The sequence below is a fragment of the Lipotes vexillifer genome, unplaced genomic scaffold (genome assembly GCF_000442215.2).
Source record: "Lipotes vexillifer unplaced genomic scaffold, Lipotes_vexillifer_v1.1 scaffold557, whole genome shotgun sequence".
NCBI lineage: Eukaryota > Metazoa > Chordata > Mammalia > Artiodactyla > Lipotidae > Lipotes > Lipotes vexillifer.
Window position 1 is genome coordinate 181,773 of NW_006789913.1, and position 24,144 is coordinate 205,916.

Below are 24,144 nucleotides of genomic sequence, written 5' to 3' on the forward strand. Positions count from 1 at the left end.
ATCTCACTTACCACAGCATGTAGCTATTCAGTTATCTGATTAATAGATCTCACCTTCATTACACAAGGTACAGTTTGGATCTGCAGGGCTTACATCCCCAGCACCTCGCACTATCCTTAGCACATGTAGATGCTCACTGAATGTTTGCTAAGTTCATTTATAAATGGGCACTAGGCATTACAGAAATAGAAAGAAAAGATACAGGCCCTTCCTTCAAACTACACCCTGTAGAGTGCTGGTTTGGTGAAAAGGCCCAGACACAAAGCACACTGAAAACACCATGGCAGTAGGTAACAGGACTAAATTAAATGTAAGCAAAGGTCAGAAAAAACAGTACGTATAATGAATGAGGTGAGGAGGGGAAAGATGAGTGTTGGCATTGTAGAAAGCTTCATGGAAGAGGGCGCCTGGAGGCAGATCATGAAGGACAGGCAGAATTCAAACCAGCGCGGGGAGGAGAGAAGCTTGTCAGGTGTGGGAGGTGCAGAGATGAGCCTTGCGTGTTCAAGACCTGGAAGAAACTGGCCACCTATCGGATGGTGGGTAGGGAGGCCTGAGTGTGGAGGGCCTTGGGGGTGAGCCAGAGGACTTGTACTCAGCTTTGAAGTCAGTACAGAGCCCCTGAAGTGATTGTCTGTTGTTGGCTTATTTAGCAACTATAGTGATTTTTACTTCAAAAAAAAGGTAAAAAATAAAAATTTCAAGAAGTACCGGAGGATGTATAGTGAAAAGGAAGTCTGCCTTCCACATGCCTGGTCTTCCTCCTCAGAGGCAACCACTGTAGCTTTTCCTATGTATCCTCCTTAATGCTGCTGTAAACAGATTATCACAAATTTAGCAGCTTAAAACAACCCAAATTTATTATCTTATAGTTCTGGAGATAAGTCTGAAATGAATCCCACTGGACGAAAATCAAGGTGTCAGCAGAGTTGCGTTCCTTTTTGGAGACTCAGAATCTGTTTTCTTGCCTTTTCCAGCTTCTTGAGGCAGCCCACATTCCTTGTCTCAGTCCCGTTCCATCCTCAAGCCAGCAACAGTCCCTCAAGTCTTTCTCACATTTCATCAGGCTGACACTGACTCTTCTGCCTCCCTCTTTTAATTGTAAAGGACCCTTGTGATTACATTGGGATAATCCAGGATACTCTTTCCATGTCAAAGTCTCTGATAAGAAACCTTAATTCCCCGTTGCCAAGTTAACTTTATATATTCACAGGTTCCAGGGATTAGAACGTGGACATCATTGGGGGCCATTATTTTACCTGCCACACTATCAGAGATATTTTATAAATGTTTTATTTTTCTTCCTGTTTTTGAATAGTTAATAGTTTTGAATAGTTAACTTGTACACAGTACAAAATTCAAAAGGGTTTTCAGTGAAAAATCTTACTCCCACGCCATCTCTAACCCAAGTATTGTCCAGTTTCTCCATTGTATCATTATTAGTTTTTCCCTTGAAATTAATAAAGTCTATGGGGAGACATTTTGAAGGCCGTGCAACTATCCTTTTCATCAAAATTCCCCCCCTAGACTTAGCATCCACTGATGGTTCTTTCCTGAATAAATCTTTATATGATGGTTGCAAGATGAATATTTTACATCTTTCCCAACTCCAGTGCTCACTCCACAGTTGACCAGTCAGCACCTGGCATTCTGTGGTCAACAAGAACCCCTTTTCTCCCATTTATCTCTTTATTGTCAAAATGTGCTTGTGGATACTCTTGCTTTAATGTTCTAGAATTAATTACTGACCTTAGTTTTTACGTTGGTGCTAAAATTGTCTCAGATTTGACCAGACTGCCATACCCCCATCTTTTTTTTTTTTTTTTAATTTCCATATTTTCTGGCATAGCAAGATGTTTCAGTCTTACCTTGGATCCACCTTGCCATTGCCCGGGAATCAGCCATTTCTCTCAAAGCCCTACAACTTTTTAGTGGGCAGTTGTATTAGAAACTGAAACATGAGTAATAGGTGTGCTTATTACACACATGCATATACATATACACACATATATGCATATGCACATACCTATTTTAGAGGTCCTGAGAACACTGATACCTCCCATTCCAGTCCATTGTTACAGCATTCTTCCTTGTCTTCACACATTTCATATTTCTATGCCCCTTCTTCTGTAGTGAGAATTCTGGCTCCAAACAGCACTGATACATGTACTCATTTGCTTAATCCTATAATACATCTAAAACAATCTTTAGACCTACTTCAGCTAAACCACTATAGGAAACAAACTACTAAAAGAGTTCAGGTCAGAATTTGTTTACAGTTCTCACAGCTACTCCATCCAAGGCTAAGGGTATATAGTCAAATACCGGTTCCTCAGTTACTTAGGTGGGTGTTTTTCCCTTCAGGGTGTTTATGTTGTTCGTTTGAAATACAGTTGGGTTAATTTTTTCAATATTCTTTCAGTTTTAGGGTTTTTCTCCTCTACCTCTCCTTGTTTTAATTTTGTTGTTTGAATATGTAGAACATTAACGTTTTTCTAAAAACTGTACAAAAAGGTGTACTCAGAGAAGTAAAACTCCCTCCTGTGTCCCTTTCAACTTTTTTCTGCTCTCCTTAGTAAGCCCTGACCCCTTGTAGATAACCAGTTTTGATTGTTTTCTGGTTTATTCTTCCTGTATTTCTTCGTATAAGCAAATATATGTGTGTTTTCTTATTTCTCCTTTTTCCTGCATAAAAGCATACTATGTATGCTCTTCTGAAGTTTGCTTACTTAACCATATTTCCTAAAATTCACTCGATATCATTTCACAGAAATCTTCCTTATTTTTTACAGCTGCATAGTAACCCATTGTGTGTATGTGCTATATATCCTATGCTTGATTTCCATTATTTTACAATTACAAATAATGCTATCTGAATAACCTCTTGCACGTACATTTGGGGATTGTGGGAGGTGCGTCTCTACAGTAAAGTTCTAGAAGTGGTATTGCTGGGTCAAAGGATAAATGTATGCCCTTTGTTAATATTGCAAATTTCTCCTCCATAGAAGTTGTGCCATTTTGCATTCCCACTAGTAATGTATGAAAGGGGCTGTTTTCTCACAGCCTTGTCAACATCGTATATTGCCAAGCTTTTGAATTTTTGCCAGTCTAATAGGTGAGATACAGTATTTTGGTATAGTTTTAGTTTGATTCTCTTATTATGACTGAAGCGAGCATCATTTCAAATGTTTAAGAGCCATTTTATCTCCGTTTGTCAATTGCCTATTCATGTCTTTTGCCCATTTTTCTCTAGGACTTTTGGTCTTTGTTTTCCTCTTGATTTTTGAAAGTTCTTTGTATGTTAAGAATATTAGCTATTTATCTGTGATATATATTGCAGATATTTTCTCCCATTTTGGATTGATATGGTTTTAATACTTCTCATATAGTCCTAAATGTACAGCCAGGACTGAGAACCACTGGGATAGTTTGTGCAAATTGGAACTATTTTTTTTTTTAAGGAGAATGGATACAGAGAGAAAGGGACAGGGGCTGAGGACTCAGCCTTGGGTGTCACCCATGACTTGGGATAGAAGAATGAACGGGAACCTGCAAAGGAGACAAAGGTTTAGGTATTGTGTATCATGTAAATCAAGGTAGAAAAGAATCCAAAGGAGGCAGGATTGGTCAGCAGCATTGGTTACTACAGCCATGGGCAGAGGAAGAAGAGGTTTCTGGGTGTGGGTGGTAATGAGGTCCATACCCTTACCTCCCAGTACCACTTCATCCCTTCTCGTTCAGGCTGAGAGAAGATGCCCCAGATCTCTGTGAGTGATTTTGTTCAGCATTATTACCAGGGACTACAGGAGGCCTCTCCTGACAAACACATTGAAGGAACATAGCTCAGTTGCATCATAACTAGGGCATAATTATTCAGTCAGCAAATATTTATTAAATTCCCACTGAGTGCCAGGTACTGTTCTGGGCATGGGCTGTCACAATAAACCCTCATTTTTAATGTGCTTCTCTCTCACCACTTTCTAAAAAGTTGGAGGTTTCCTTTACCCAAGTCCATCCATCTGGTTTGTCATGAAGCTTCAACTCTGAGACAGACTTGGTAAAGTCCTGACAATTAATTAGGGAAAAGCGCTTTTGAGAAACAGTGGAATCATTAGCACCAGCAAGAAGCTCTGGGTTGAAAATGGTCCTCTTGGTATAGATTTCAAGTCTATTCGCTGTCTTCTCCTTTTCCTAATCTCCCCACTACCCTTCCACTTATACTTTCAGTGACTATTGCCTGGTGACTGTGGTTGGACATGAAGGAAAGAGTATTAACTGGAAGAGTCCGTTTGGCAGTGGCTCCTGGTTTTTTGTTTGTTTGTTTGTTTCAGGTTTTTTTGGCAACAGTTTTATGAGGGAGATGAGTAATTCCTTTCAACCTTGATGGGGGGTTGAAAAGTAGACATCAGTGGTGAACAGTTCCTGTGCCCAGAACTGCAGCCTGTGGCATTTAATATCATAGTTAAAGATACTTGCCTCTGTATTCCTGATTCTCTCCATTCTGGGAAGTGCAGTTAGCAAAACTGTTTCATCAGTTTCTGTTTCTGTAGCTGTTCTCAAAGCCAACTGTAAATAAGGCCTCCTGTCTTCCTTAAGATCAGAGTGAAAGTCTGTATATTTGAGTGTACTTCATTCCAGTTAGCCTGGCTCAGGCACCACTCTGACGTGCTGGTACTTCTCATTCAAGCAGAAGGCTTTTCTTAGCTTTGGGAATAGACATGTGAGTAGAAGCCTAAGCCATCTCTTGATAACCCCCTCTTCCCTGCTATGGACATTAGGCTGGGATTGGTCAACACAAGCCTAAACATCTGGTCAGCTCAGTCCTTTGGGGTGGTTGGTATTTTATAGACAACCCATCAAGATTGATTGGCCTCGTAACTGAATTAGCCAGATGTTTGGGCATTGTGTACCCTTTCCTCAGCCTCCTTCAGTGTTGTTAGATGGAAGCAGACATGTGATTAGCATGTTTGAAGATGGTGTGCTTTTAGCGCACGAACAAAAGCTGCTGCCTTCTGCAGAGACTGTGGCTCTGCCCCAGACGTCAGCAGTATAATTATGACTGCTAAATTCAGCCCAGACCCCAGTCTTGGCTGCCTTGGTCTCAGCTGTCATTTGCAGGAAGGGGAGGAGGGGCGCTGAAGCCCGGGGACCCAGGCTCTTATTATAGTTCACTTTGAACTCTGCTTTATCCAGAGTCTCTCCCTCCTTACTGACAATTGCTCCCAGCTGCTTTCTGGTCACAGAGCCTGCTGCCACTTCTGAGCATAGTCTGTGCTGGATTGTAGGGAGCACAGGGGCTGGCCTACTGAAAGCCCACAACATACAGGAAACTTGCCCCAAATGAAAATGAACTAAGGATCCCCATACTTCCAACGCATATGTCACATGCTATTCAGAGCATTATCCCTCATCTAGAAAACCCCTACCTTAGGTTTGCCTTGAACAGAAATCTTTGGCAGGAGTTTTTCCTTTTGCCCTTTTCCTCACCTAACTCTGTATGTGAAATATTCGATACGTTTGAATGTTCATTTCCATGCTTTTGTATCACCTCTTTTCTAACCAGACCAGCCTGCATATTTGCCTTCCTTAGAACACATCAGGCATTTTCATGTCTCTAGTTGCTCTGCTGATGCTTCATATTCTGTAGACATCTCATGCTCAATGTATCCAAACCCAGCCCTCCTCATACTTTCTTCTGTATTCCCTAGTTGGTGAATGGCATCATCATTACTGGTCACCCAAACAAGAAAGTGTTTATAAGTGTCTGATGACTTCACCCTCACTTTCCACCAAGCCCATCTTTCTTAGAGTTTTCTCTCAAGTTTATCCTCTCTCCACTGTCCCCACTATCCTAGTTCAGACTTCATCACTCTCACCTGGACTATTGTAAGAGACTTTTTGTTGGTCTCCCTACCTCTAGGCTCCTTTCCAAACCTTTACCCTGCAAAACCCTACCGCTCCCCTGTTTTGAAACCTTCAGTAATTTCTAATGCTTGTGAGTTAAGCTCACATGCCTAACCCAGCCTGCAAGTCTCTCTGCAGTCCACCAGGAATCTTCTACCACCCTATCTCCAAGAGGGGCAGGGGACAGTTGTTTGCTTCAGGATTGGGACCAGAGCTTGATAGGCTTACCAGGGGCATGCCTGCAGCCAGGTGGGCCTGGGGACACAGGAACTGTCTCTGCCATAGGCCCACTCAACTACTCATTCCCTAGCATTTCCTGCCTCCAAACCTTTGCTCATTCACTTTTCTGTGCCTGGGATGCCCTTTCCCCACTTCACCACCTATCAAACCCCTACTTAGCCTTCAAGAGCCAACTCATTTATGTCTCTTCTTGTCACTTTTCCTGGTTTGCCTACCTAAAGTGAATCACTTCTCACTCTGTTACCCCACAGCAATTTTAGGAAGCTTATTTTTGGCCGAGCTGCGTGGCATGTGGGGTCTTAGTTCCCCAACCAGGGATTGAACCCCTGCCCCCTGCATTGGAAGCACAGAGCCCCTACTGCTGCCACCAGGGAATTCCCTAGGAAGCTGTTTTATTGCTTTAAAGATTACAACTGAAGTTTGAAAAAACAGAGCTTAGCATGTGTCTCCTCATATATCCTCTTCCTTCTGTTCCTCTGATTCTGCTGCCAGTAGCCCTGAGTAGGTCTCTAACCTGTGGAAGGCCACTCAGTCTCCCTTCCATCTGCTAAAGAGTTGGGGTGGCTGGCTCCCTCCTCGACACCTCCATCTCTACACATACACCATTAGTGAGAAATATTATAGGAAGGAATGCTTAATAATGGTAATTGTAGTAAAAATAACAATAGCTGTCATTTATTGAGTTCTTACTTTGTACCAAGCTCTAGACTAAGGCTTTTCTCTCTTTCAGTACTTAAAATATCTTTGCAAAGTTTAATACTCTTATTACCTACATTTTCCATATGCATACTCAAAGGCATTAAGCTGTTAAGTAACTTGCCCAAGTTCCACCACTAGTAAGTGGCAGAGCCACTGTGGTATCTGTGATTATGATCTCAAGAGCAGAGCTCCAGTTGTGTTCCTGGAGCCTATACACAGGGTTCAGCATAAAATAGGTGCTCTGGAATGTTGGTTGGTTGATCACATGAATGAATGGATCAGTGTTCTTCCCATTGAACTCGTCTTCAGGCTTTTAGAGACTGGCTGAGCATCTGTAGCTTATGCCAAGAAGTATGGATTTTGTCTCATTTCCTAATGCCCAGCTATATACAGACGTGTTCCCTCCCATTCAGTAACAAACTGCCTGGAACTCTTTCCTGGCTCATATTTACAAGAGAATGTGATAAATTCAGTATTGATCCCTCCTGTTCCACTGTAAATTTTGCAAAAGATGATTAAATAGAGAAATAGAGTCTTCAGGCATTGTGGCTCAATATGTTGTGGAGTGGCGTATCGACCTCCTCCATCCAAAGGCAGCCAGTGCCTAGCCCTGCTGCCCCAGACCAGTAATTAAAATCCTGGGAGACTGGGATTTAAAATCCAATCATATCCCTGAATCAAGCCTTCTAGCCTCCCCATGTGATGAGTGCAATAAGGTAACAGCAGGAGCATGTTTATGTCTGTGCTGAAGCAGTCCCCATAGGGTGGGTAAGAAATGGAGAGTTGGGTAGCCCCGCTGGCTAAATCACTTTGCCCTGACACCACAGCCACTTGTAAGACAATCTGTAGATACATAAACAAGTCCCAGCCAAAGACCAATTTGGACTGTAAGAGCAAAATACCATGCACAAAAATTCACAAATTGTGCTTCAGTGTACACTTCTATTCCCACAGCCAGTAGTTGGTTTACACAAATGATTTGGCCTTGATTAAACTGTGACCTTTAGTAACCAAACATGTGTTTGAATTTCCATAGGAACTCTTTGATTTAACCTGAGCTGAAGTCAGCCTTCCCTGTCCTGAGGCCTGTAATCAAGGCATAAGGTACTATTGAAATAAACTTGTCCATCTGCTTTCAGCAGGATCAGGAGCTCCCTGAGAGCAAGGACAGTGTCTTCTTATTCACCTTTCTGTCCCTGGCACCTGGCATGGTGCCAGTTGCATAGAAGGTTCTCCAAAGATATCTCTGAATGAATGAATAAACACAAATTAACAATCTTGAAAAAAAAAACCTCTGTAAACTGATGTGTAGGTAGTAGACCTACCACATTGTTACCCATTCAGAGCTTGAACACTTCCAGTGCTGGGGAACTCATTTGTTCCTGAGGCTGCTCACATTCTATCTTTGGATTTTCTGATGGTTAGAATTTTCTAATATTGAACCAAAATCTGCTTCCAAGGGTCTTAATTTTACTGCTGGGTTCATGTAGAATAAATCTAATTCCTGTTCCACATGATGGCCCTTCAAATACCTGAGAATTCAGGCATGGTCTCCTGAGCTATCTTTCCTCCAGCCTTCTAAGGAGGTTTAAGGAAACCTCCAATTCTTTAAACCGTGTTTCTCACATGGCTTCTAAACCCTTTCTTATCTTGATCACTCTTCCCAGAACAGTCTCCACTTTGTCTGTCATCCAAAACCCATGACTTCCCATTTATCTCCATTAATTTTCATCTCATGTGTTTTAGCTCTTAATGTCCATCTTCCACACATGTATTTGGTACTCTTCCCACCCTAATCTGACATCCATAGATATGATGAACAGGCCATCCCCATGTCAGGGGTCAACATGCTGAACCAGGACCAAGCCTTTTTGCTGCCACTGGAAACTTTCTTTTTCTTCACCTCTGATCTGTCAATCACTCCACCCTGCCGCTTGGGTCTGGTTAGTCCACCAGTCACTGACTAACCCTCCACACTGTAGTGACATGGAGCACACATTTCTCCATTGTGTCCTCAGTGTTGTCCTGAGACACCCCAGCACATGTCTGAAGAAGTCTACATATGCCCTAACTGTACCTGCTTAAGCAAACACATGTAATCCTGATGAAGAAAGGAAATGAGGTTAATCTGGCATGACTGGGTTTCTGTGAACCCATCCTGATGCCTAGGGATCATCACCATTTCCTTTTCTAGGCCTTCACAAAGCATCCCTTTAGTAATGCATCTGCTTCTGGAGACAAGACACATATGGGTGAAAAGTGTGTGATCAGATAAGTATTCTAGGGCTTCAAAGGAGAAAGTTGTCCACGTAGGCTGCAGTGGTCTGAGAAGCCTTCAAGGCAAGGGAGATGGAGCTGGTCTTTGCAGAACGTTGGGTCTGAGTGGTAGGCAAAGAGGCGTTTGACACACTGAAGAGAATGGTGAAAACCCAGTGTAGTCTAGTCCCTCTGGTCAGTGCTGGAACTGAAAGCTCATGGAGTAGGGCTCGAGGCAAGCAGAAAGAGCCCTGGACTGGAAGGCCTGGGTTCTAGCTTACACCCTCCCACTCATTCTCCATGACCTTGAGCTCTGACTTTCCTCTCTCCAGGCTTTCTCCAGTCTTTTTTTCCCTTAGTTCTTATAGCACCTTCTGCTCTAAAGCTGGTACTCTTTTTTCCATCTCCCCAGCTACACTGTCTGTGGCTCCCTTGGAGTGGGGGGAGGGATTCATCATCCTCTTCTCATCCTGACACCATACTATATTGTCATTGTTTCTGTCCCTGTCTGTCTCCTACCAGTCTGGGTTCTCCCCCAGGGCAAGAACAAGTTTGATTCCACTGCATGCCCAGCTCCTGGCCCAAAGTCAGTACTCAGTGAATTTTAATGATGGAGCCATGAGGCAGTAGCTCTCTGTTCCATGAATTTTAGAAATCCACCTCCCTGAAGGCAAGGGTTCCCACCCAGACTATGTGTGTCAGAGAATTAGGACTTCCAAATGTCATCCCAGACAGGGGAGCCCTGAATGGGAGGAAAAGGATTTCCATTTCGTACCCTTTCTACAAAGCTGTCTGTCCCAAACCTGCCTCTGGAGACCCGCCCCACCCCCATCTTAGTTTTGGATCATCTGAGCACATTGGAAGGGAAGAGGAAAGACGATTTTTACCTCTTTTTGAGTCATCAGGCCTTTGGAAGGTAGCACTCTGTGGTGGAAAACCAGACCTGTCTTCTTTAAAAAAAATTTTTAAAAAATGGAAACTTTCAAACATATACAAAAGAAAAAATAGTATAATAAGTCCCATGACTATGGGCAGATTATTTCAGTTCTCCCCGCTTCTGTTTTCTCAGTCTTTGTATGATGAATAACTATATAAAGGCTGTAACACCCAACAAATGTTAGCCAGTCTCCTTTCACCTTGCTCTTCCACTGGACTCAGTTATCTGTGAAATGGAAAAAAATTATACCTCTCCTGCCTTCTTCATCAAATTCTTATTAAGAATTAAATAGAAGGAAGTAGTTGGCACAGGGTATGGCACATAATAAGAACTCAGTAAATGTTCTCGGTTACCAGGGAGGCTGATCTGCAGGTGCACATGTACGCGGGTGTATGGATTCTGTTGAGAATGCTTAGTGGTTGGTTTAGGGGAAAAGCTCAGGAACCTTAGCTCTGTTCCCAGTGTTGCTGTGCTGCCTGCAGCATTCTGGACAGGGCTCCTCTCTCTCACCTTCAGCCTCTGGGAACACACAGAAGAATCAGTCCATCTCTGACCTGAGGAGCTACACACAGACTAGCTCTGAAGATTAACAGAGATGGACTCCCAGAAGAGGGAAGAGTGGGAGGATAATAGGAGCCCATAGATGATGAGCATTGAGAACTGGAAGGGCGAGGAGGCTTCCCAGAGAAGGGCCCTTGAAAAGGGGGTAGGGTCTGGATAGTCAGGGAGACAAGGAGTGGGGTTCCAGGCATGAGGAGTGTCCCAGACAACAGTGTGGAGGTGAGTGAAGGTGAGTGTGGAGATGGGACAGGTGCACGGCATCTCTCATGTGGTCATCCTGTCTCTCTTGGAGCACTTCCTTGATGGGGAGCTCGCAGCCAAAAAGAATGGATGGCTCCACATTGATGTCTCTGATCATGGGAAAGATTTCCCTTATATTCAACAAAAACTTCTAATTGGAAATAGTAGACAGACTGTTAAAATAGTGAAAATCAGGATGAAGGTGCTAAAGGAGCCAGCAGTAAAAATGGAAAGGAAGAGTGAATGCAAAAGTTATTACAAAGAGCATTATACAGGGCTTCCCTGGTGGTGCAGTGGTTGAGAGTCCGCCTGCCAATGCAGGGGACGCAGGTTCGTGCCCCGGTCTGGGAAGATCCCACATGCCGCGGAGCGGCTTTGCCCGTGAGCCATGGCCGCTGAGCCTGTGCGTCCAGAGCCTGTGCTCCGCAACAGGAGAGGCCAGAACAGTGAGAGGCCCGCGTACCGCCAAAACTAAAAAAAAAAAAAGAGCATTATCCAGCCAGTACAATCTTTCTCCCCACCAATAGTTTTCAAGCTTTTTATCTTATTCAGTTCAAACAAAACCCCTAGAGGTAGGCAGGGCAGCAGTCATTACCACCAGAGAAATGAAGCAGGACCCCAGTCATACAGCCAGGGAGTGGTGACCCCCCATCCCCACTGGCTCCCAGGCTGTGTGCCCTTTTAGGGGCAGTTAGGGGAAGGGGTGAATCATGGGAACTGCAGTGGTGGTAGATCTGGATCACTAGAAGGACCCGATGGCTGATAGAACTGTGGGGGGTGGGAGGGAGTGGGTGAGCATGTCAATATTATTGATAATATAGCCTCACACATTTGTATAGGACAGTTACTGTTATTTTTTTTAAGCTGTCTCATATGCATCATCTTCTTTGATAGTCACAGAGATAGCAGAGGGCCAGAACAGAGTGGTGTCAAGGGAGGAGGGAGTAACATGCCTCCTCCCCTCCCCACCTTAGGCCTGCTGTCAGCACAGAGAAGATCTGAATCCCATCTCCCACTCTGATTTTAGCACTCTTCCCAGGAAGGGCAAGTGGGCCTCTCTCTCCAACCACTTCCTCCCCACCTCCCACCCACAGAGCACTGAGGGTGTCAGAGCCTGACCTGACCTGACCTGATCTGTCACCCAGACAAAGAGGTGTCTAGAACCAGCAAAGAGACTGGGGCCTTTGGCCCACAGGAGCAAAGAACATGGTCACACACTTGCTGTGAGAAGGGCTTTTCTGGGTCAGGAAGAACAGCCATGTTGTGTGTGCCCTCAGAAGATAGCACATGGAAAGAAGTCCGTTCATGTGGTAAATCTCATTGAACACCTGTTCTGTGCCGGGCCCTGTGCTGGGTAGTCAGGATATAGCAGTGGATCAGCCATGGTCCCTGACTTCTGAGGGTTCTCAGTCTTGGATGGAGACAGACTGTTTTAACACAGGGATCAGTGTAGTAAGATAGAAGCAGAAGGGCCTGTGGGAGCACAAAGGATGGTACCAAACCTGGGGTGGTAGGGAAACAAGGAAGGTTTCCTGGAGAAGAAGCCTGAACTGAGTCTTAAAAGATGAACAGGTGTTTACAGGAAGTCCAAGGTGGGAGTGGGGTTGGAGAGAGAGGTTGGGGCTCATGTGAAAAGAATCTGCCCTCAGTTTAGTGGCGGGAACCCCTTGGTAAGCTATGAGCTTGGGACTGGGTTCTGGGCATGTTCAGGGAAGCCAGAATGACCCACCTGTTTCAAATGTAGTAGAGGGGAGTCTCTTCTTAAGGAATTGGAAGAGCTCATCATTAAGGTCTTTTTCCACTCAGCCTATGATTATGTCAAACCTAAAGCAGGTGCTGTACCAGAGAAGAGCAGCAGGCTCCCTGAGCCCCCGTGGGCCAGGCCTCCTCTCCCATCAATACCATTTCCACTGCCTTATCCTGCCCTGGGTGTTGAGACCCAAGCCTGTCACTGGCACCAGCCAGGACCAGTCCAGGACCATCCACCCCCATCCTACTTTCCTGGCCCGAGCCCTATTGACAGATCCCCCAGAATCTGAAGGAATTCAAGACAAATGGTTAAGAGGATGGAGTTAATAAAATTTGAAAAATTGAGGCCTGTCACTCCACTAAACTTTTTTCAATACCACTGACAGAAACATATTTCCCCAATGAGTGACCTTCCACAGCTGTAGGGGGCAGGCGCAGCCGCAGCAGTGCTGCCAGGGAGCCAATCTGCTGTTTATCAAATATTATAAGCTGGGACACACTAATCTGAAGCAGGGAGAGGAGGGGAGGGGTCCTGCACTATACTGCCTGGGGTGCTCCAGGTGTTGGCCTGAGCCCCAGACAGCCAGTGGGAGGTGACGGATGGCCTGCGATTAGTGCTCCCCACCTCCGCCCAGCCCTCTGACTTACTCCCAGAAGCCTGACCCTCTAGACCAGCTGCTTGGCCCGGAGGGGCCCTGGGTGGGAGGCAAGGGGAGGTCAGGCCAGGGCATGGGCCGTCCTGATGCCCCTGGAGAGGGCAGGCGGGTGAGGCCCAACGTGGTTATTTATTGGAGTGTAATGGTTTGTGGCCGTTGGTCGTGGAGGTGAAATCGATCAGTTGTAGAAGTCAGGTTCTATCAATTATTACAGCAATTAGTCAAGCCAGAGCATCAGAGCAAGGGTGCAGGGGCTGGGGGACTAATATTAGATGGACATTATCCATGATGCCCCTGCCTCAGCCTTCCTAAAGTGGGAGCAGCCGTGCTGCCCTGAGGCTCCAGAACCTTGGGGAGCCTGGCTGGCTTTCCCACTCGGGGTGGCTGGGGTGGGGCCTAGCTGAGAGCCTCCTGGGCTGGTGACAGGCCCGGCCCTGCTTTAAAAGGCATCCCTGTGCTGGCTGGCCCCGGTGCAGAGATGCCCTACCTATCCCCATCCCATCCTTTATGAGAAGTGACACGACTCCTACTAGAAATTACTCAGTGGCCAATGTTTATGGCACACATTTTTCATTCTGTAAGCAAATATAGATCACTGACAGCACTTGTTTGAAGCTTCTAATCTCACCCTCTGGTCTTCCACTATCTTCTTCTCTCACCTCTCTTCCTCTTCCCCTCCCCTTCTCTCTCCCAATTTTTTTTTCCTATCTTAACCATTTCTCTTTTCTCTTTGTTCTTCTCTTCTTTCCCTTCCAGAGGTCTCTTCCTCATCCCCCTTCCACTCTAGCCCATATTTAGTGACAGAGCTCCCCCTGAGGCTTACCTGAGAAAGGAGAGGCCTTTCCACTGCATGACTGTAGCTCTCTTTCGGCCCTCCCTAGCTGTGGTCCAGGAGCTTTGGGGAAGGGGAAGATGATGTCTGCCACTGCCCGTCGAGTCCTCAGTGCTGAGCACCAGAGAGAACAGGGCTGGGCTGGGAAAACTGGGCCAGGCGAACAAGCCCCTTAGCGCTGTGTTCCTTCCTGAGCCTCCACAGTCCTGCTGTCCCTCCTTCCGCACACTGATCACACTTGGCCTGAGTTGTAGTTGCATGGTCACCTCTCGTCCCTGTTAGCTTCTGGAGAGCTGGAATTGTGCCTAGACTCGAACTCTAGATGGCACCTAATCTTTTTTTTTTTTGGCTGCGTTGGGGCTTTTTTTTTTTTTTTTTTGGCTGGGTTTTATTTATTTTTGGCTGCGTTGGGTCTTCGTTGCTTAGCGCGGGCTTTCTCTAGTTGCAGCGAGTGGGGGCTACTCTGTTGCAGTGCACAGGCTTCTCATTGCGGTGTCTTCTCTTGTTGCGGAGCACGGGCTCTAGGCGTGTGGGCTTCAGTAGCTGTGGATTGTGGACTCTAGAGTGCAGGCTCAGTAGTTGTGGCGCACGGGCTTAGTTGCTCCACAGCATGTGGGATCTTCCCAGACCAGAGATCGAACCCGTGTCCCCTGCATTGGCAGGCAGATTCTTATCCACCGCGCCACCAGGGAAGCCCGACCTAATTTTAAAGACAGGAAGAGGAGCCTGCAGAAGAGAGAAGGAACGGTCACGGGGTGTGAGGAAAACCTGAAAAGTGGTTTTTAGAACTCAAAGGAGAGAGTGGCCAAGGTATCAGTTGCTACAGAGTGGTCAAGAAATGTAAAAAAGAAAACTCTTCATTGGCTTTGGCAGTCCCCCATCTTCCTATATACAGGGCCCTGATACACAGTGCCCAGTAAACACCAACAGAATTGAAAGAAAAAAATGAGGCTCCAACTGAGCCTCTGAGGACTTGCCTGCCACTTAGGAAGAACCCAGGCACCCTCCTTATTAGGAAGGTTGTATTTTATCCTGTAAGCATTAAAAAACCACAGAATGATTTTTCACCAGTGGTGTGTCATGGCTGCCCTGGTGGGAGTGTGGAGAATTGTAGTCAACCAGGGTTCGACTCCTGCTCCAAACAAATAATTTTGTGACCTTGGCTAGTTGTCTCACTCCTCTGAGCCCAGTTTCCATGTCTGTAGCATGGTAATTTAATTCCTGCCCCTCAGGATGGTTGTAAGGATTTAATGATAAAACGTATATAAAGTCCAGAGCACCGTGCCTAGCACATAGTAAGTAAATACCAGTGGCTATTATTCTTATTATCATCACCACTTCTAGATATATACCCGAGACATGAAAACATACGTCCATGCAAAGACTTGTACACAGATGTTCGTAGCAGCATATTCATAATAGCCAAAAGCGGGGGAACAGCTCAGGTGTTCATCAGCTGGTGAATAGGTAAACAAAATGGGGTACGTCATAGAATGGAATATTATTCAACCATAAGAGAAAGAAGTACGTGCTATATTCCTACATTCATGTTGTAGCATGAATGACATGTGCTGCAACATGGATGAACCTTGAAAACATGCTAAATTTAAAAAGCCAGGCTGAAAAGACCACATGTTGTATGATGCCATTTATATGAAATGTCAAGTGTAGGCAAATACAGGAACAGAAAGTAGGCTAATGGTTGCTGGGGTTGAGGGGAATGAGGAGTGTCTCTGATAATGGTGATGGGGTTTCCTTTCAGGATGATGAAAGTGATCTGGAATTAGACAGTGGTGATGATGTGTATGATGTTGTAAGTGCATTTAAAACCACTGAATTGTATATTTATTTTTTTGAATTGTATACTTTAAATGGTATGTGAATTATATTGTAGTAAAGATTATTTATATTAATATTGTATACCAGATTTCTATTAGAAAATAGGATCATGTATAAAAGTATTGATTTTTCTTATTGACAGTAAGTTTCCTTGGCCTGGATCATACTTTTCTTCTCTCTGTTCCTTTCCCCTCATCCTCCCACACCTCTTCTCTGCAGCCCAGGCAGACAGCCACTTGTAAATGCTTAATGAATGTTTGCCATTGTCGGTAAGTTTATAGTCCTTTAAGAAGCAGAGAGTTAGGCTTCCCTGGTGGCGCAGTGGTTTAGAGTCTGCCTGCCGATGCAGGGGACACAGGTTCGTGCCCTGGTCCAGGAAGATCCCACATGCCGCGGAGCAGCTGGGCCCGTGAGCCATGGCCACTGAGCCTGCACTTCCGGAGCCTGTGCTCCATAACAGGAGAAGCCACAACAGTGAGAGGCCCACATACCGCAAAAAAAAAAAAAAAGCAGCAGAGAGTTTCAATAGGAATGATTTTATATCATGATATAAATGTTTCCTCAGCCTGGGTTTGAGAAACACTGATTTTTACTGTCCATCAACAAATAGTGGCTGTACATCCCCCTGAGCCAGGCCTTGTGGTGACACAGCCTTACCTGTGTATTTAGTGTCCTCAGCCAACTTATTATATCCTTGTGGCAGGGACTGTGTCTTAACCCTTCTTTACTTCTAGACAACACTTCCCTAGCAAAAAAGATGATCAAGGAATACTAGTTGACCACTACCTTAATGTTCTATTTAACACATAGTTCTTGAGAGGAGTGCTTTTAGAGCAGGGCCAGATCTGAGTCTTCCATGTTCCCAGGCCCCACTCATTCAAGGTTTGGCAAATTGAATGGAATGGACAGTTTTTGAAGAGGAGAGTGAGCTGCTCAGACCTAGGCTTTGAGAAGGAGATTCTGATAGCATGGGGATTAGAGTAGCCTTTCCTCCACGACTGCCTGTCCACAAGGCTTTGCACCAAGTGGATACTTTATTCAGGGCTCATCAGCTGCCGGCACTTAAAAGTGAGAGAAGGTAGATGCATGGCCCCCAGCAAGCCTCTTCTTTTTGTTATACTTAAAGTTCTTTGTCTTCAAATCATAGGAACTAATGATTGGAGGAAATGCCTGCCTGAGTGCACAAACTCACCAACAAGTAGCACCAGTGAGGGCTGGCACAGCCAGGTTGCTGACGATGATCAGAGGACTCAGCTGACTCTGGTAGGCAGGAAGTGTCCAGAAGGAAGAGAGCATTAAAGGAGAGGGAGAGGCAGAGAGCAGAAAGAAGGGGGCCTTTTCACTGTTATTTCGTATATTCTGTGCTTTAGATTTTTATATGATTTTCATGAATGAATATTCATCTGTGTACAAACGAATTTGATAATGCGGGCATTTTAATGAATAACGCATTGGTGTTGGGGTGTATTAATCTATGTGTGTGTTTGGTGTATTTTTTAGCATGTTTGGCTGTGTGTATTTTTGTATGCACAGCACACCTGTGTGTGTATATAGCATATCTGTGTGGGTGGCACCTCTCTGCGTGGGTAGTGTGTTTCTGCACATGTGTGCATGCCCATGTAGGAGCCTCAGTACCCTGACCTCTGTGTCAGAGAGGACTGAGAACTCCTCTCTCAGAGTAGCTTAACATGTATTTCAGTCTCTTAGGTTTCTGTTGCTCCATATTTCTGTGGGCATCCCTTACACTGAAATCAAGGCACAAGCCACCTCTGAGGGAAGGCCGAGAGCCCACTGATCACTCATAGAGGCTCTGTTTCTCCTTCTCCTCCTGCCAGGAGCTAACCCCCTGCAGAGGAATGAAATGGGACACACACCGTTGGATTATGCTCGAGAAGGGGAGGTGATGAAGCTTTTAAGGACTTCTGAGGCCAAGGTAAGTCTCAAAGAAATGAGAAGCCCTGTGGGCACTCCATGCTGCATTTGGTCTTTCACTCATTAAATTATGTCAGGCTCCACACCAAGGGCCACTTCTCCTTAGGGGATTATTGTCTATTTAAATTGAAATCCAACCCCCACTCTCATCAAGAATAGGAAGCTGCCCCTCTTCCTGACCAGGAAGTGGCCTGGGCCACTTCTGGCTTCTGAGGACTTTCAAATTCAGTTTTTGAGGTAATGGACCTTCCAGCTCCTTTTCATAGGAGGAAGGACAGCAAGACATAAATCTCAGCCTAAGTACTATTTCCTCAGGCCTCATGTATTCTTTAGCCTCATCAAGTAATCCTTTCCCATCATCACTCCTTCTACAGCTATTCCCTGACCTCTTCCCTCCACACACACTCCAGAGAGCCTTGTATAGATCTGAGCCAAAACAATCTCCATCTTCATTTGATCTTCTCAACCAGACTTTTGAACCTTCTAAAAACAGGCTGCCTTCTGCTCCTCTCAGCCATCCAATTATATCTCAGAAAGTGCTTGGCAGAATCCAAGAACTAGAATCACAAATCTCAGAGCTGGCAGGGACCTGAGAAGTCATCAAGTCCGGTGATGGGAAATCTTATCAAAGTCTAAACAAATAAGTCAGAGGAAAATAGAGCTGTTCTTGTTGAAGGAGAGGTGGCCCAGTGCCCCACCCACTAGACTGTCCCTACCCCCTAGGTAACCTCCCTGAAGGCTGTGCTGTGGGCACACATTTTAAATCTGTGAAACCTAAATCAAATGACTTCTTTTCCTCCTGGGGAGACTGGAGCCCAGGGATGTGGTGTGACTTGGCTTTGGTCCCAGAGTGAGTTACCATCAAAACCGTAAGTAAGACTTAGACACGAGGTCATATAGTAGGTTCACTGGCAGGACTGGAACTGGAAGGCTTGGTTTCTGACTCAGTCTTGAGCTCTTTCCAGCATCGTGGAGTCTCTCATTGGCAAACTGGCTGAAGTGCTTTGAGATGATTAAGAGTGACAGGTCCCACCTAGTGGCACATATTCTCTGTGTCTTGAGTAAGAGCACTTAGGTCACCGGACTAAGACAGGGGTTGTGATCCCAGCTCCCCCACTCACTCACTGGGTGACCTCAGGTGAGCGCTTCCCCTCTTGAAGATCAGTTTACCTTTGTGAAATGAAAACATTGTGACTAAGTGGTTTCTAAGGTTCCATTCAAAATACCATTGTCTGTGTAGCAGTCAGGATAAACTAGGTCATGGTATTGTAACAACCCAAAATTTCGGAGGCTTAGAACAGCAAAGATTCATTTTTACCTAATGCTACACGTGAAGGTCAGCAGAGGGGGTTTGTGCTCATCCTAGGTCCTCAGGGACCTGACTGGCAGAGCAGCCACCCTCTGAAATACTGCTGCTTGCTTACAGAGAGGAGAGAGTGCTCTGAAGGGCCTTGCATCTGCAGCTAACTGCTCAGCCTGGAAGTAGGACCCTTTACTTCCACTCACAACTCACTGGACAGAACTATTCCCATGTTCCTGTCCTATAGTTGGGTCAGCTTCCCCCATGCCATAAGGAAATCCCTGAGCACTGTTTCAAGTCACCTCAGGGACTGCATCCCCATCAATATCTCCCTTTTCAGACCAAACCACTGTCCCCTGAGAGCAAGTGCTGCACTTGGCCAAAAGTACCCATATTTGTCAGGTGGTGTGACATAGGGCAGGCCCTGGTCTAGTCATGTAAAGCAGGAGAACAGGCCGCTTAGTGCCAGAGGGGGTGGAAGGGTTAGGACTGCAGAGGGACCCTTAACAAAATTTGGCTGCCCGAGAAATGGCCTGATGTCAGCCACATCAGTACAAAGCTGGTGTCCCGAGTGAATAAGTGGCAGTTGCGTCCTCTGTGCCAGTCAGATCCTTCTGGACCACAGAGGGCAATTGCAGATGCTACCTTCTGAGTAGACTGAGCTCTTAGAATCTGTGCAGAGGGGGGCAGTAAGGAGGCAAGCAGAACTGTGCCATGAGAAAAGGCCGAAGGCAATGGGGCGTCTGGCCCGGAAAGGAGAGACTGCATGTAGACACAGGGACGACTGTGAGGGGGATGGGAGGAGAGGAAATTAATTCAGTATTAGGACTAGGACAGAGCCAGGCCTAACGGATGGCTGCTGCAGGAGGAGCTCCCTCACAGAGCTGTGACCCAGGTCAGGGGCTGCCTTTAGAGGCTAGAAGACCACTCAGAGCCAGCCCAGGGGTTCTGTCACCTCTCAGCTGGAAGACTTTCTCTGTTGTCACCTCTCTGCACTTGATCCCTTTACCCAGTCTGGATTTCCTCCTTCCGAAATGTTCACCTGTCTGCTGAGCACTTCCACTTGATTGCTCTGCAGTCCCCTCAAATTCTACCCACTGAACCACCCTCACCTCTCCCTGGATGTCAGCAGCGTTGTCTTTCTCTTAGTTGCTCAGTACCTCCATGGTCACCCATTCTTTCCGCTCTGCTTTTTTCCTCCAAGCTGCAAAAAACTGCCTTTTCAAAATTGTGCAGAAGAGCTTTGCAGAAGAGTTTCAGGGGAAGAACACTGCTTTAGACTGGGTTCTGTCTCCCTCTGCCAGTAAGTAAGCAGCAGCTGCTCCTTTCTGAGTTCAGGCCCCATGTCAGTAACATAATGATTCAGGCCTGGAGGGTGCTGAGGCTCCAACCTGAGACCTCATCTCCTGGCTCTTTGTCTAGACACAGGTTACCACCACTCTGATCTTATCTTCCTCCCCTGCTTTTCATCTGGCATCCCCCTGCCACCCAGCTCAGCCTCTTCCACCTTCACCTACCTCTATAGTCAGATATGGGCTCTTTATAGAAAATTTGTAATTATAAAAGTCATCTTTCCCATTATGGAAAATTTTGAGAGTAAAATGAAGAGAATTAAATAAGTCAGTACATATTTATGAATGACATCTGTGTGCCAGGCTCTCAGCTAGATGGGAAGAAGACAGCTGGGTGAAACCCTCAAGGAGGTCCCAATCTGGTGAGGAGACTGGCAAGTAAAGCATGACACCACTGAGTCATCAGTCCCAGGGAAGGCCAGGGACAGGGACTGTGGAAAGCCAAGGTGGCTTCTAATACTGCCTGGGAGATCAAGGAAGGCTTCCTGGAAGAGATGTCAACTGAACTGAATCTCAGTTAAAAACATTTTAGCCTGATAGCTTGACTACCTGTACATAACTGCTATTAATGTTCTTAATTATTTATAATAATAGTAGGTACCATTTATCAAGTGCATCTAGGCACTCTGCCAGGTGTTCTAATATATACTTTTTCTAATCCTGTAACAAAGCCATGAAGTAGCTCTTATTCCCCACATTTTACAAATGAGAAATCTGCAGGTCACTTTAGAAAATCAAGCTATTATTAGTAACTATTGGGATAGGAATCAGATTTCTTCTTATGATACTACATTTGCCTTTTCTGGACCATATCTATATATATTTATATAAGTGGTCTTTTTTTTTTTTAACCTGGTTAGTAGCCTACTGTATAAACCCCAGGGGTCTCAAACTGGCAGCCATGTTTTATTTTGCCAATTCAGTTTTGTTTTTTTTTAATGTGAGTATAATGCCTTAGAGGTTGGAGCGGGGACTCTCCAGCCACAGGCACCTATTTCCTACTGTATTATGTGCTTGCCTGTCAGACATTTGTATTTCCTACTTGGTCCTGAAGGTGTTATGAGTTATGATCCTAGTTCCATGTTTGGAATCTGCGTTTTTCACTTATTATTTCTTGATGATTTTCTCATTTTAGAATTATCCATAAGCCTAATTTTTAATTTTCTTCTGCCTTTTAAAATGTGTCACTCACTTATCTAAGAATCTCTGTCACCTTAGGTGGCCTAAATAAGTTTCTCCTCATGGCTGGTTTGCTCAGTTCTCTCAGCATTCTCTGTGTGCGGAAGCCCCCTTGGGCCCCCTGAGAAGATCCAGAGATGGATGAAGCCCAGCTCCTGTCTCCTGAGCTGGCTGTTGGGAGAGGAAGATGGGGAGAGGCAGGCGCTCTTAGCTCTGATACGCACAGACTGACTTGTGCCTTAGGAGGGGTCCACACAGAGTTTGTGGGGGGCCCCAGAAAAGCATGGATCACCTCCAGGCAGAATGAGCAGGGCAGGCTTCGTAGAGAAGATAACTGTGATCTCACTTTGAAGGATTTCACTAGCTGGAGAGTTTAATACTTAAAGCTTAGACCATTTCCACATCTTAACTAAGAGATGAAGGAGAGGTAGAAATCTATCTCTGTTCACACGATGGCAGATAAAACAAAAATATAGCGAGCTATTCCATGATGAATATTCAGCTGAGGGGGACGTGCTTGTGCCAGCCCGCATCTCCACTCCCAGATCCTCACTCCACTGAGACTCATGAGGAATTTATTGCTCATTTTAATCACATCCAGAGAATGAATTGGCAGGAATATTAGGCAGATAGGCATATCATACATATTTTATTTGCATATCCCAGTGACAGAATCACAAGCACATTTCCTACCTCTGTATTTTTTCATTTGCTTCAGGGGTAGCTGGGGATGCAGTGCTCCCCTGAGCCCCTCATCCTGGGCTGCAAGCCTGGGTGCTCCCATCAGATCTAAAGGAAGCTATCAGGAGAGAACAGGTGAGGTATACAGGAGGGTAAGAAAGTTATGTTCCTCCTGGCTTAGGGTGAAGAGCTATCCCTTCCCTGCCTTGCCCAACCTGCTCCCTGCTTCGCATCTCATTTCGAGAGCCACTGTGCCGCATGCCTGGCTCTGTGCTTGGCCCAGATGGCCCAGACAGCACCGTCTGACCTTCGTTACAGGTTCTCCATGGGCCAAACACAGCACTCCATGCTTTACGGGGACAGGCTTTTGCTTTCTTTCTTTTTCTTTTTACTTCTTCTTTTTTTTTTTGGCTGTGTTGGGTCTTCGTTGCTGCGCACAGGCTTTCTCTAGTTGCTGTGAGCAGGGACTACTCTTCATTGCGGTGCGTGGGCTTCTCATTGCGGTGGCTTTTCTTGTTGCAGAGCACAGGCTCTAGGTGCACGGGCTTCAGTAGTTGTGGCACGTGGGCTCAGTAATTGTGGCTCGCGGGCTCTAGAGCGCAGGCGCACATTGTGGCACACAGGGCTTAGTTGCTCTGTTGCATATGGGATCTTCCTGGACCAGGGCTTGAACCCGTGTCGCCTGCATTGGCAGGCGGATTCTTAACAACTGCGCCACCAGGGAAGTCCCTTCTTGTAACTTCTCAAAAACTGTTTGTTGAAACATATTTGTATAAAGTACACATAAGAATACAGCTCACTGTATTTTTGCAACCTGAATATACCTGATCAATAAATAGACTATTACACGCATTCATTTGCATCATACTCCCTTCCAGTCACTACCCATCCCTAAGGGTAAGCATTGTCCTGATTTGTTTCACTTTTACTTTTACATAATTTCAAAGATGGTACAGCAAATTCCCATAGACCTTCACCCATAATACCAATTGTTAACATTTTATTGCACTTGCTTTATTACTTATGTATATATAAATAATATATAGAGAGAGATATGTATAATTTTTTCTGAACCATTTGAGGGTTAAGTTATATACTCGATACCCCTTTACCCCTAAATACTTGTATGAATTTCCTAAAAAATAAAGGGCATTTTCTTATATAATCTCAGTACAATCCTTAAAATCAGAGCATTAATATTGATATTAACTAGTCTATAGATGTTATTCAGATTTCACCAGTTGTCCCAATAATTCTCTTTACAAGAAAGAAAATTCTGGATCTGAAGCTAGATTCAGTTTTCATGTCTCTTTGGTCTCCTTTTTTAATTTTTTTTAATTAATTAATTAATTTTTTTTTTTTTTGGCTGTGTTGGTTCTTTGTTGCCGCACGTGGCTTTCTCTAGTTGCGGCGAGCGGGGGCTACTCTTTGTTGCGGTGCGCGGGGCTTCTCATTGCGGTGGCTTCTCTTGCTGTGGAGCACGGGCTCTAGGCACGCTAGCTACAGTAGTTGTGGCACACAGGCTCAGTAGTTTTGCGGCTCACGGGCTCTAGAGCACAGGCTCAGTAGTTGTGGCACACGGGCTTCATTGCTCCGCGGCATGTGGGATCTTCCCAGACCAGGGCTCGAACCCGTGTCCCCTGCATTGGCAGGCGGATTCTTAACAACTGCGCCACCAGGGAAGCCCTGATTTCCTTTAATCTGGAACAGTCTGTCTTTCATGACCTTGACATTCTAATGAGTACAAGCTGGTTATTTTGTAGACCGTCCTCAATTTGGGTTTGTCT

General features: G+C 45.4%; 1 protein-coding gene across 4 annotated transcripts in view; it reads left to right on the plus strand.

Annotated features, from left to right (window-relative positions):
* The window catches only part of CLPB (ClpB family mitochondrial disaggregase), a 148,752-nt gene that overhangs the window by 90,060 nt on the left and 34,548 nt on the right, over nucleotides 1–24,144 (plus strand). For all 4 annotated transcript variants that reach the window (XM_007463005.1, XM_007463002.1, XM_007463004.1 and 1 more), the window contains one exon: nucleotides 17,749–17,846. In XM_007463005.1, the coding sequence (XP_007463067.1) occupies nucleotides 17,749–17,846 (98 nt within the window). The remainder of the gene's footprint in view (nucleotides 1–17,748; nucleotides 17,847–24,144) is intronic.